We start from the raw sequence: 12,785 nt of genomic DNA, 5'->3' as shown, positions 1-12,785 counted from the left end.
CAGCAGCTTTGCTCTGGTATTGCCAATATCTGTTTTTTGTGCCCATAATTTCTCATTTGAAGTGTCTAATTTAATATCAAGACCATATTGTTATAAATCAACAGAAATGAAAAAAATAAGACCATAATGCAATAAAGAAATAAATAGGAATAAAAATAAAAACCCAGACAGCAAAACTATTCACTGGAAAAGAGTGCTTTTCTTTATATCCTCATATTCCTTGAGAAACTAGAAATTAAAAGCAATTGGTGCTCCACATAACTCAGGAGAGATGTACAAAAATATGTAAACTGTTGAGTGTTGTTACAGGAATATTTGTCCTTGTCTGCCGTGTCCACAGAAACGTTCAGCTGCACAACCACTTGGTCTTGTATGACATTCTACACATGGGATATGAATTTTTTATAGACACCGCCTGAGTGAACTCACTGTCGTTAACATTGCAAACAGGCGCCCAAAATGTGATGCATGACAAGCAATGCTCAAATGCAGTAAGAGAGGGGGGGGGGGGGGGAAACAAAAATCACCCTCACTGTTTAACAAGTGAAGAAAATGCAATTAAAAATAAGATGTGTGGGTGTTTATTTCTAATTCTCTTCAACATAAAAATAGCAAATTCATTAAAACTGATCAATCTCAGAAGCCCTGAGAGGCACTGAACAATGGTTCAGAGACAGGCAACACAAAAGCAAGCCTTGATCTGAGAGTGTAATAAAGTCAACACGTCAATACGACTTATTTTGTTAGTTTTGGGAAATTACAAATGACTCATTTGACTTGTAAGTGACTAGAAGGTTACTGAGGAAATGGGAATCACTAAAAGAAGAAAACTTCCTCTGCCGTGATCAACCCAATCACAGAAGAAAGAAAAAACAACAGACTCAAAAATAACAGACTCTTTAAATCTTACCCTGAAGAATAAAAGGTTTATACTGGAACATTTGTCTCCATGGTGATCTCCTCTCTCGTTCAGGGTGATATTAACATTGACGTTATGGGGTTGAGTGGTGTGCAGAAAATGCAGTTACTTTTTAAAACCCATTAATATCATTTCTGCTAAGGTGCAGGTGGACAGGTATTATGCTAGCTTTACAACAAAGTACAAAATGTCCTCTACAAAAATAATAAAAAAAAGAAAAACTCATTCAGGAGAAATGCATTAAAACCTTCACAAAACACACTCATTGCTTACATGTGTCAGATTGACATGACAATTCTGTTTCTTTATTATGCTGGCAGGCTTTTGCTAGCCTGCTTAACAGAGAGGGACATTTGTTGGCATGTTTAGAAATCACTAGACTCTTTCCACCTAACAGGTGTGTCCATGACAGAAACTGGGTTATTCAGCCCTTGTTAGTAAATCCAACACTTCTTTCCGTTAAAATATTTTCCCATGTCAATCCATGCCTTTGTGGGAAGATATGGATGATTTCCGAATTGTGTTTTAGTGCTGCTAGATCTTTGTCAGTTAGAATAGTGACCATGAAAGAAAAAACAAGGCCTCATTTTACAAATGATGATACACAGGGTTTGGATTTTAGGAGTTCACGATCAACTAACTGATGGACAGGTGTACCTCCTGAGAGACAGAAACCCAGGATGTGGGAGTGTTTTCTCTGGGAGGAAAGGTAAGATGTGCACTAGTCTCTGTGACATTCTTGAGATGCTCAACCACCTACAGCTGGCACTGACAGGAATCAGTATCTCTGTGTTTACATGCTGCAGGGAGAATGCAAGATTCTTCAGACCTGGTGAGATCCGACCAGCGGCTGTGCTATTAATAATAAGCATCAAGTTTGCTTTCCGAAAAACATCCAGAGCTGGACACGACTAGCACATGGCGAGGAGGTCGCTAGGAAATTCTGATTTCTATTTTTGACTCTGAAAGTTTTTAAAGATAAATCAATAATCAAATTTGATCACTGAAGTAATTTGATAATGTTGCTTTAAATATAAAAATCACACATAAAAGTCAAGAGGAATAAACCAGTGCAGTCGAGAACACTGCTGGGTCACCAAGTCCAATAAAATATGAAGATTTTCTCAGCTAAATAATACTAAGACAAGAATTCATAAAAACTGTACTATCTACACATTTCCAGTCTCCCCCGGTTGTCACAATTTCTTTTCTGCATGGAGTAATGTTCCTTGGATTTCAGACTATATTAAGACAGCTCCCAACAGATCCTGCTCAGATAGTGAGGCAAAGGAGTTTGAGGAAATCTGACACTCTGAGGCGAGTGAATGACTCATACAAATGGAGATGCACACCTTGCAGTTAGAGTTGGTTTGGAATAAACTTTCACACAGCACTGTAATTCTAATAAGAGCACTGAGGTCCTGAAAACATCTTTTAAATGCATCATGTGAAATGACATTCTGACAGAAACATGTAGGTCTGAAATCATCAATCAGAGCCCCCCACCCCCCTTTCATCTCTTTCTCCACTGTTGCATATCTTAATCATAACATGTGCACAGCATTTTTCAAACAGTACTCACTGGTGGGTCTTGGTCCTCAGCATAAACTGTGGTAATGACTGTTCCTTTCTCTGCATTGGGTGCCACCATGCCTTTATACAGGTCTTGCTTAAAAATGGGGGAGAAATCATTCATGTCCTGAAATGAAACACAGATCAGTTAATATCTTAGTGCCATCGTTTACCTAAACATTGCAGTTCATATGTTAAAGCACATCGTTTATTAGTAAAAAAGCTCATTTTTACTTCATGTATTAATAGAGTAAAGCAGAAGGGAGTAGAAAGGGTCAAATGAATTCAGCAATATTCTATCACCACTATGTTTTCTAATGCTGTTTGCGTGGTGAATTAATAATATGGTAGATTTTGCAGTTGCTGCTCTACTTGACTTCAGTTAACACTTCAGTAATTCAGAATGCCCCCTGGCAGAGCAAGTAAGTCCCCCAAAGAAACTCTAGTTTGTAGCCTTGTTAACATATGCATTTGGTGGTTTTTTCCTACGCTAGAAGACATATCATTAGCAAACAAACAGCCAAGTCCATGGTGCTTTTGCTTTTGCCTTAGAAGTGCTGAAACACAGATTAACTCAGTCAGGATTTCATACATAAGAAAACTAAAGAGTAAGTCTTTTCAACTTGCTTACTTACTAGAGCCAGCAATACAGAGGAGAGGCTCATCTAACATTAGCAAAGTATTATTATGTATTTGATAACAGAGTAATATCTGCTCACTATGTAGACCTCTCAGCTCAGTCACTTAACTTAATACCTTCATTTAAGAACAGTAACGCCCAACAGTGCCCAATAGTGTGTATTACGCTATTCCTAATAGTGAACAGAATACATCCACGTGCAACATAAAGGCATGTGAAAATAGCACAGCAGCTGTCTGAAAATTAAATGTTTCATTAGTAATTAAACTAATACAATGGCTAGGTTTTTTCTTGTTTTTCTCTGTGCCAGAATGTTTGATCTGAAGCGAAAATCTCATCCAAGTATGTTCACTTCACAGATAAACAAACACAGTTTATGCTATACTCAGTCATTTCATTAGGAACACATATTCAACTGCTTTAAACTTCACAAAAACCAGCCAGTCACATGGCAGCAGCCGCATTTAGGCATATAGACATGTTCAAGATGACCTGTTTAAGTCCAAAATGAGCATCAGAAGTGGGAAGATTATGGCATAGTTGGTTCTATCAGACAACACTTACTGCCACTAACTGCATAACCATCTCTAGGGTTTATAGAGAAGGTTCAAAAGAGAGGAAAATATCAAGTGAGCAGCAGTTCTTTGGGTGAAAAGGTTTGGTTGATGTGAAAGCTCAGAGCAAAGTGGCCAGACTACAGGCTCAAACTCAAATAACCACTTGTTACAACTAAGGTATGCAGAAAAGCATCTGTGATGCATTGTGGGCTTTTAATGCCGGAGTGGTACCTGATCTGGGCTTTTATAGTTTAAGAACAGGAGACCAAGGCTTCAATTCACACACGCTCACTGAAATTGGACAATTGAAGAAAAATGCTGCTTTGTTTTGATTTGAATGATAGGGTCAGAATTTTCCCTGGATAACACAAGGATCGATTTGTCTTGCCTTGTGTCAACAATTCATTATACTGGTGGCGATGGGAATATGTTCTCAAAACCTCACTGTACCTATCTAGTGATGGCTGCTTCCAGAAGCATAAACAAAGCTAAAATCATCTCAAACTGGTTTCTTTAAATGGTAAATGGCCTGTATTTATATAGCGCTTTACTAGTCCCTAAGGACCCCAAAGCGCTTTACATATCCAGTCATCCACCCATTCACACACACATTCACACACTGGTGATGGCAAGCTACATTGTAACTACAGCGACCCTGGGGCGCACTGACAGAGGCGAGGCTGCCGGACACTGGCGCCACCGGGCCCTCTGACCACCACCAGTAGGCAACGGGTGAAGTGTCTTGCCCAAGGACACAACGACCGAGGCTGTCCAAGCCGGGGCTCGAACCGGCAACCTTCCGATTACAAGGCGAACTCCCAACTCTTGAGCCACGATCACCCCATGATCGTGACAATTAGTTCACTCTAGACAAATGACCTCCTCAGTCACCAGATTTCAAAGCAAGAGCACACCTTTGAGATGCGATGATTTGATCCATCATCACGTCTCAAAGGTACACGAGCAGGAGATTCACATTATAGACGTGCAGCCTGTGAAATGTCATCATGTCATTCTGGACTAAACATCCCTGAGGAATGTTTTCAAAACTTTTTCAAAACTCTTGAAGAATTAAAGCAGTTTGGAAGGCAAAAGAAAGTCCAGCCTCTAACAAATTAATGAAATAGCCACTACCTTTATTAGATAACATTACAGGACCTGCTAACAGTGGATAGGTACAAAACATTTACTGTCACTAACAAATGATGAGAATAACAGATGATGGCAAAATTTAGTTTAATAACAATAATATTTAATCAGATCATTATGCAAATGTATATGTGTATGCTTGAGCTTTCAGGCTAGTATCTGTGTTCCAACATTTACAAATTTAAAAAAAAGAAAACTATTTTATCAGCATTCAGTTATTAATTGCTCCCTAGAACACGTGAGAGTGTCATCATAACAGCACAGCTTTAATCACCTTCTCCTAGTTAACAATGCACAGCAAAGCTCTACCATGTTTGAGTCTGCAAAGAAAGAAAATCTTGTCAACTATGCAAACCTTGCTTTGCTGTGTGAAAATGAAAAACTCAGTAAGCCATTCACATATCTCTCAGGAATAGCTTAACTCTATTATAACTACTGGAGCCTGATGTTTCCTTCTCCTGAATTTTCTCTTTACTTTCCACTGTTTTGGCTGAGCCATGGGCAACAGTATGTGTTCTATAAGCTCAGTGGTGGAGGGCAGTCTCCCTTTGATCTATACACAGGTTTAGTGTTTCCTAGCAGAAAATCTATGATACAGCCCTTGCTTTGAACAACAAAGTCTGATCCTTGTGCTGCAAGTGTTCACAAGGAAGCTGTGTCTGCACATATGTATGTGCTACATGTACGTGTAGAGTACATGGGACACTTTTGCCACACACACGCATACAAACACGTGCATTTATGAAGTTAAAAACAAAAGGAAAAACTTTGGGAGACTCAAAACAGCAGCACAAGCAAAGCAGTTAATCCATCACAGCAAAGTATATGATAAAGGAGGCAATAGCAAAACAATACAAGGGAAAAAAATCAGACATAGATGACTTCAAATAACTCTCCGGAGGTGTTACACGGGGAAGGAAGTAAAATCAGTGGAATCAACTCTATCTCCATCCCTAGTTCCCTGGAAGCCTGTATGAATCCATTAGACTCATTCCAACTCATATCCGCCATTTGAAATAGCAGTCGCTGCTTTGATATCAGTAGCTGTGCAATGTTTATCCTATCAAACACCATTCCTGGGTGACAGCAAAAAGAATGCAACAAAGCTTTTCCTTATCAGAGGACAAAGTCACTCTACAGGTTGGCAGACCATGTGGTGAGCCTGCTGGAATAAGCTTAGGCACTTGCTCTCATTCTGTGGAATATCAAAAGCTTAATTCTACAGACTTGGAGACAGTCACTGTGGGTGGACCGAATTCATACACAGAGATAAATGTGAACACATTTTGAAGAATACCTCAGAGTTAAAACGCACGACCATTAACACACGCATACACACATGAACAGTATCACAATACAAGGTGTCTAATCCTTTCGTTGGGATTCAGCTGTTAATCTCTTGAAAGGCTGGGAAGGGAACACAAGCTCCTGAAAAACCTGACATAATTGCTGTCACAAAGCTAATGAGTCATTCAAGTCAGGGATAGCACTGTGTGCCAGACAGAAACACATATCCATCAATTCTTTTTTTTCCCTTCCGGTGATGCTGAGAGGACGAGCAGGTCAGGAGGCCAAAACGTGGTTTACAAAGGGAATACAGTCAGCGTTTGCAATAAATGGCATTAAATTGAATTTAACATCACAAAGCAGTGCAGGTACAATACTGTAATGTGTCTCTATTCTCCAATCCCCTTTTGAATTGTGGCTTATGCAAGCTATTACTAATGTAAAACTATGCTAACAATTCACTACATATTCACTGCCAGTGCTGCACATCTGGAGGGACAGTGCGGGTAGATGAAAGGAGAATAACACATAGGAGGGTTTGGTAGACAAGTTATCTGGAGGCTCCTACCGTGATGTGGACTGTGACAGTAGCTTGCCCAGGAGGCATGACCCCTCCTTGGTTGACAGCTTCTACCTGGAATGTGTAAGAAGCCCCCATGTTCATAGCTGCCAGGGACTCGAAGTCCAGGGTCTGCAGTACAGTTAACACCCCTGTTACAGGGTTCAGGGAAAACAGCTGCCTGGCTGATTCAGTCTTGATCCGATAAGTGACATTGGAGAAGAGATCTAAGTCTACCGCCTAGGAGGAGGAGGAGGAAAGGAAAGCATTAACACTGGAGAAAGTAAGGTGATGAAAGAGGAGAGAGGACGAGCCTAACATTATAATTTCAAAATCAGAACCTTTCATATAAGCTGGTAAGTATAGGCCATAGACAACGAATGGTGATGCCCCTTTTTTTACAGTGTAGGAGCTACTTGCATCAGTCATTAATCAGACACTGATTAAATTAAATCACTATGGAGAACTCATTGCATTAAATCACAAATTGCACAGTAGAGCGATGGCTGCTTCAATAGGAGATATATTAGATGCAGCATAATGCAGGACATGTTTTTGGGGGATTCATCAGCCACTTACACAGTATTTCACTCATAAGCAAAAAGAAGACTTAAGAGTTATTACATTTGTTAAGTAAGAGTAAACACAAAGCGCAGCTGAGGCGAACGGAAATCTTTGAGTATTAAGACCATGAATGTTTGTGACCTTGTTTCTCCTGTGCTTCCTGTTTTTCACAAAAACAACAAAATGCCAACGCTGAGAGAAAGAGAAGAGTTGACATAAGGACACATTTTGCATTTAATGTTAAGGAAAAACACAACAACCACAACACAAAAAACTTTTACACTTTATATTTATTATTTCTACCATAACCTTATGATATTTAGTCAACTAAAACTAGATGCCATATACAGGGAGTGCAGAATTATTAGGCAAATGAGTATTTTGTCCACACCATCCTCTGCATGCATGTTGTCTTACTCCATGCTGTATAGGCTCGAAAGCCTACTACCAATTAAGCATATTAGGTGATGTGCATCTCTGTAATGAGAAGGGGTGTGGTCTAATGACATCAACACCGTATATCAGGTGTGCATAATTATTAGGCAACGTCCTTTCCTTTGGCAAAATGGGTCAAAAGAAGGACTTGACAGGCTCAGAAAAGTCAAAAATAGTGAGATATCTTGCAGAGGGATGTAGCAGTCTCAAAATTGCAAAGCTTCTGAAGCGTGATCATCGAACAATCAAGCGTTTCATTCAAAATAGTCAACAGGGTCGCAAGAAGCGTGTGGAAAAACCAAGGCGCAAAATAACTGCCCATGAACTGAGAAAAGTCAACCGTGCAGTTGCCAAGATGCCACTTGTCACCAGTTTGGCCATATTTCAGAGCTGCAACATCACTGGAGTGCCCAAAAGCACAAGGTGTGCAATACTCAGAGACATGGCCAAGGTAAGAAAGGCTGAAAGACGACCACCACTGAACAAGACACACAAGCTGAAACGTCAAGACTGGGCCAAGAAATATCTCAAGACTGATTTTTCTAAGGTTTTATGGACTGATGAAATGAGAGTGAGTCTTGATGGGCCAGATGGATGGGCCCGTGGCTGGATTGGTAAAGGGCAGAGAGCTCCAGTCCGACTCAGACGCCAGCAAGGTGGAGGTGGAGTACTGGTTTGGGCTGGTATCATCAAAGATGAGCTTGTGGGGCCTTTTCGGGTTGAGGATGGAGTCAAGCTCAACTCCCAGTCCTACTGCCAGTTTCTGGAAGACACCTTCTTCAAGCAGTGGTACAGGAAGAAGTCTGCATCCTTCAAGAAAAACATGATTTCCATGCAGGACAATGCTCCATCACACGCGTCCAAGTACTCCACAGCGTGGCTGGCAAGAAAGGGTATAAAAGAAGAAAAACTAATGACATGGCCTCCTTGTTCACCTGATCTGAACCCCATTGAGAACCTGTGGTCCATCATCAAATGTGAGATTTACAAGGAGGGAAAACAGTACACCTCTCTGAACAGTGTCTGGGAGGATGTGGTTACTGCTGCACGCAATGTTGATGGTGAACAGATCAAAACACTGACAGAATCCATGGATGGCAGGCTTTTGAGTGTCCTTGCAAAGAAAGGTGGCTATATTGGTCGCTGATTTGTTTTTGTTTTGTTTTTGAATGTCAGAAATGTATATTTGTGAATGTGGAGATGTTATATTGGTTTCACTGGTAAAAATAAATAATTGAAATGGGTATATATTTGTTTTTTGTTAAGTTGCCTAATAATTATGCACAGTAATAGTCACCTGCACACACAGATATCCCCCTAAAATAGCTAAAACTAAAAACAAACTAAAAACTACTTCCAAAAACATTCAGCTTTGATATTAATGAGTTTTGTGGGTTCATTGAGAACATGGTTGTTGTTCAATAATAAAATTATTCCTCAAAAATACAACTTGCCTAATAATTCTGCACTCCCTGTATTATGACTAAAACTAAATCAAAATTTGCCATGAAATGAACTCTTGTTACTCTCATAGCATTGCTAACACCCTCAGAGCTGACAGAATTGAGAGTGCCAAGTGTGGTCTGCACTTAAACATGCTCATCTGCACGAAAACACTGACACACACACTAATGTAAGTTTAACTGTGGAAATACTCTGAGTAACAACATTTAAGATTGTTGCTAAAGGGCCAATGTCTTGAAAATCTGAAAAACAAAAATTCCTTTATGAACACTTTCAAAGTTGATAGGTTGCATCCTCAGGGGAAGACAGACATATGCACTGAGGAACCCACATACATAGCTATCTGATACAATATAGTTTATCTTAGTCACTTTTTCTTTCTTTCTTTTTGTGTGAGATTAAAAAAAAAAACTAAGACAGACTCTGTTCTGTTCTATCTCACCTGTGCTATTTAGGTATTTTGCCAACCACCCTGGTGCGCTCAGAGTTAATGTGTCGTCTAGGAGATTAATGGTGTCACAGTGCCACTGTCACTCACACCCTTCGACCTCAGCCCCCACCTGCCCTTCTTCTCCCCCTCCCCCTCAAACTTTATCCCCGTCTGGGAGATGTCACTCACAATATCCCAGCAATTATTCGCCCCTCTGCTCGCGTTTGCTCATCGTGCACCGGGTTTTTCGACACTACACTTCGGCGCAAACAAATGCACTGCCGTTTGACAGGGTTGAAGCGATGCCAAAGACAGATTCCACCAATTGAAAAAAAATAAAACGTTTTTCTCAATTTCTTTCACAACAAACAATAAACATTCTATTAACATTGGTTGTGAAGGATCGAAAAACAATTCTCTTCTGAAGCCGGTTTGACGATTTGAGGAAGTTTTCAGTTTTCTCTAAAAAAAGCACAGAGAGCTGTCACCGCACTGCATAAAAGATTATATATGTTGCTGGCTGCATAATTGCCTCTGTCTGGAAGCATTTGACATTTTAAACTGCTAAATTGCGAGCTCTTGAAGTTAAAAGATTCCAAAAGCCTTTTTAACACAAACACCTGTACCATACAACAGGGGAAAGGAGACATTTGGTGAAAATCGCTTGGACATCAAGTTCTTACACTTAGCTGCAGGACTACAGTTCCCACAGGGCTGTTCTCAGGCACATTCACCACATAAGTCTGCTGGGAGAACACCGGGCTGTTGTCATCGATATCTGTGACCTGGACTGAGACAGTGAAAGAGGTCCGTCGCGGGTCTACTGCCCCATCCGAGGCTTCAACCACCAAGTCATACTGACTTCTTGACTCCCGATCAAGTGGCACTCGTGTGTAGATGCTTCCATTAGCGCTTATTGTAAACAAGTCGGGATGATTCACGATCCGGTAGCGCACCTGGCCATTAGCGCCTGCATCTGGATCTGTGGCCTGGGAAAAAAATAAAATGATCAGAGGGCTCAGTTACGGGAAGATTAATGCTTATCTTTGTTTATTCAGTGCAGAAATGCAGAGAATCATAATATCTAGGCGGCTCGCCCACATAAATTATATACTTGAAGTCTTTTCTTTGACCTCAGCATGGGTTATTTGATCTCTGACACTTGCAGCCTTTGTTCTTGCTGATTTCAAACAATTAACATTAAACGCCGCAAAACCCAAAGCGAGTTACCACATTTTAATGGTGGAAGCAGTTAATATTATGCTAAATGAGCCATCAATGAAACGCGATCAATACACTTCTTTTCATTCCTGAAGCTGCTTTAGAAAAACCTGTGGGAAACAACGAGAAACCATTTACATATATCAATAGTGCAAGAGAGAAATATTCATCAAATACACCATGTGAAGAGCTGATTATATAACTGAGATGCAGAGGTTTTCCCTTTTTTTAAAAAAAATTATTATTACAATAATTATCAGAGAACTAAAGACCCAAGGGAAAGCTACTGTGGTGCCATTATGATCATGCAGGGTTCAAATAAATACCACAGAGCCAATCATGGGTCATTACATATGCCCGTGTCTATAAAAGCAGTGGCTATATTTAAAAAAACAAAAACAAAAAACCCAACTAAGTAAAGTATCTGAAATATTTACAGTCTGTGGAAATTGAGGGAGGAAACAGCTTTTTTCAGGGAACTGCAGAGTTGCATATGTACATTTAAAGTTACAGATGACAAAACATTACATTACATTAGCATTTGGGATATTAATGGCTATGTATCTGTTTTCAAGACCCACTCCAACCTCAGCATTACATTATATGATCCAGATGATGAGTTTTCTTCACACTGAAGCAGTTTCTGTGGGGACACATTTGGACAGCATTTCTTAGTAATCTAACTTGCGAGTTTTAAATTGTGAGCTCGTGGGCAGGCTCTATATAGTGACTCTGAGAGCAATAGAAGATCCTGCAGGTACAGGTGGCTTCAGCACAAAAACAGCTTGAGCAGGTGGGTTTTAAAGAACAGGCCCACGCAGACCTCTAATATAGTACAAGGGAAATGAGTTTACTTTGTGCTCTGCTGGTGTGGGTCTAGTAGATTTATTTATTTTTGTTTTTGTTCTGGATCATTAATGTTGAAACCTAAAATTCATTCTGAATTGCCCCCTTCTGTTGCACTTATTTTTTTTCTGTTCTCTGTTCTCTACAGTATTTTTTAAAAATAAATTCAAGCACTGATGTTTTCATCTCAACAAAATCTAAAGGGGTGTTTTTGAGGAGAGTAAAGAGCTGCGTAGCATCTCTTTCAGATGTCTCGAACAATCAGACTCACTTTATCAAGGAATCTGTGTGGTAAAAAATAAACTATGTTCAACAGCTTGTCCAATTAGCAACAATTTCTCATGATGCCTCCATGATGTGTGCGACACAAGCGCTAATCTATCTGTCCTCCAGTCATTTGCGTGCTCAGATTATGACTCCCTGCTAAGAGCAAATAGAATGGGCTTATATGGTTAGGATTTGTAAGTCACAGAACAAACGGTTCTATTAGCATAACCGGCAAAGCTGTCAGTTGTGATAACCTGGTAAATCATCTGCAGTCTATATGAGTGTGTACAAAATAAGAACAGGTGGGAACCAGCTCCAATTACTATAACGATAATCCGAAATGCTTTAAGGCTAGCAATAAGCTACTTAATAGCATTATGCATTTCCACTGCAATCATCTCCACTGTTGGCAATTGCCTAAAGCTTTGTGGCTGGCTGGATTGTAACTTTCTTCCTACAGGTGAATTCAAAGTAGTACAGGAAAACCGAACCAATTTTATTGGTGGAAATCAGATTTGAATGTGAAATACTTCAGTTGAAACAAATAAGCCTTATGCCAGCAGTCAGCATCCCACCCTTCCCTCCTCTGTCACTTAGCACATTATGTGACAGTAAGCTGTGGGTTACTGATTTGATAGGAGAGCATTTGTTCCGCAAGACAGTTATAGACATGCACACAGTACAAGGCTCCTACAAAATCTCCACATCACAAGATGTTTTCTAGGTTTTCTGAAAGAAAGCTGCAAGTTACTAAACATTGGTTGGTGTGTCAGGATAGATGATGAAACATAGAGAAATGTTTAAGCGATGTATGTTAAGTGACAATGCCCTGGATGGTAAGGGTTTTTTTGCACTCCTTTTCCATTTTCTTTGCC

The 12,785-nt window shown here is 40.0% G+C and overlaps 1 protein-coding gene across 1 annotated transcript in view; it reads right to left on the bottom strand.

Moving 5' to 3' along the window:
* LOC146375020 (protocadherin-15-like) overlaps window positions 1-12,785 on the bottom strand; it is a 163,947-nt gene that overhangs the window by 52,408 nt on the left and 98,754 nt on the right. Inside the window, exons 20-22 of the mRNA XM_084949255.1 lie at window positions 10,260-10,565; window positions 6,693-6,923; window positions 2,502-2,618 (exon numbers count right to left, since the gene is read on the bottom strand). Of these exons, the coding sequence (XP_084805381.1) occupies window positions 2,502-2,618; window positions 6,693-6,923; window positions 10,260-10,565 (654 nt within the window). The remainder of the gene's footprint in view (window positions 1-2,501; window positions 2,619-6,692; window positions 6,924-10,259; window positions 10,566-12,785) is intronic.

The sequence above is a fragment of the Perissodus microlepis genome, chromosome 13 (assembly GCF_051167445.1).
Source record: "Perissodus microlepis isolate ML-2025 ecotype Zambia chromosome 13, ASM5116744v1, whole genome shotgun sequence".
NCBI lineage: Eukaryota > Metazoa > Chordata > Actinopteri > Cichliformes > Cichlidae > Perissodus > Perissodus microlepis.
Note: the sequence above shows the minus strand (reverse complement) of the source record. Positions and strands in the feature narration are given on the sequence as shown.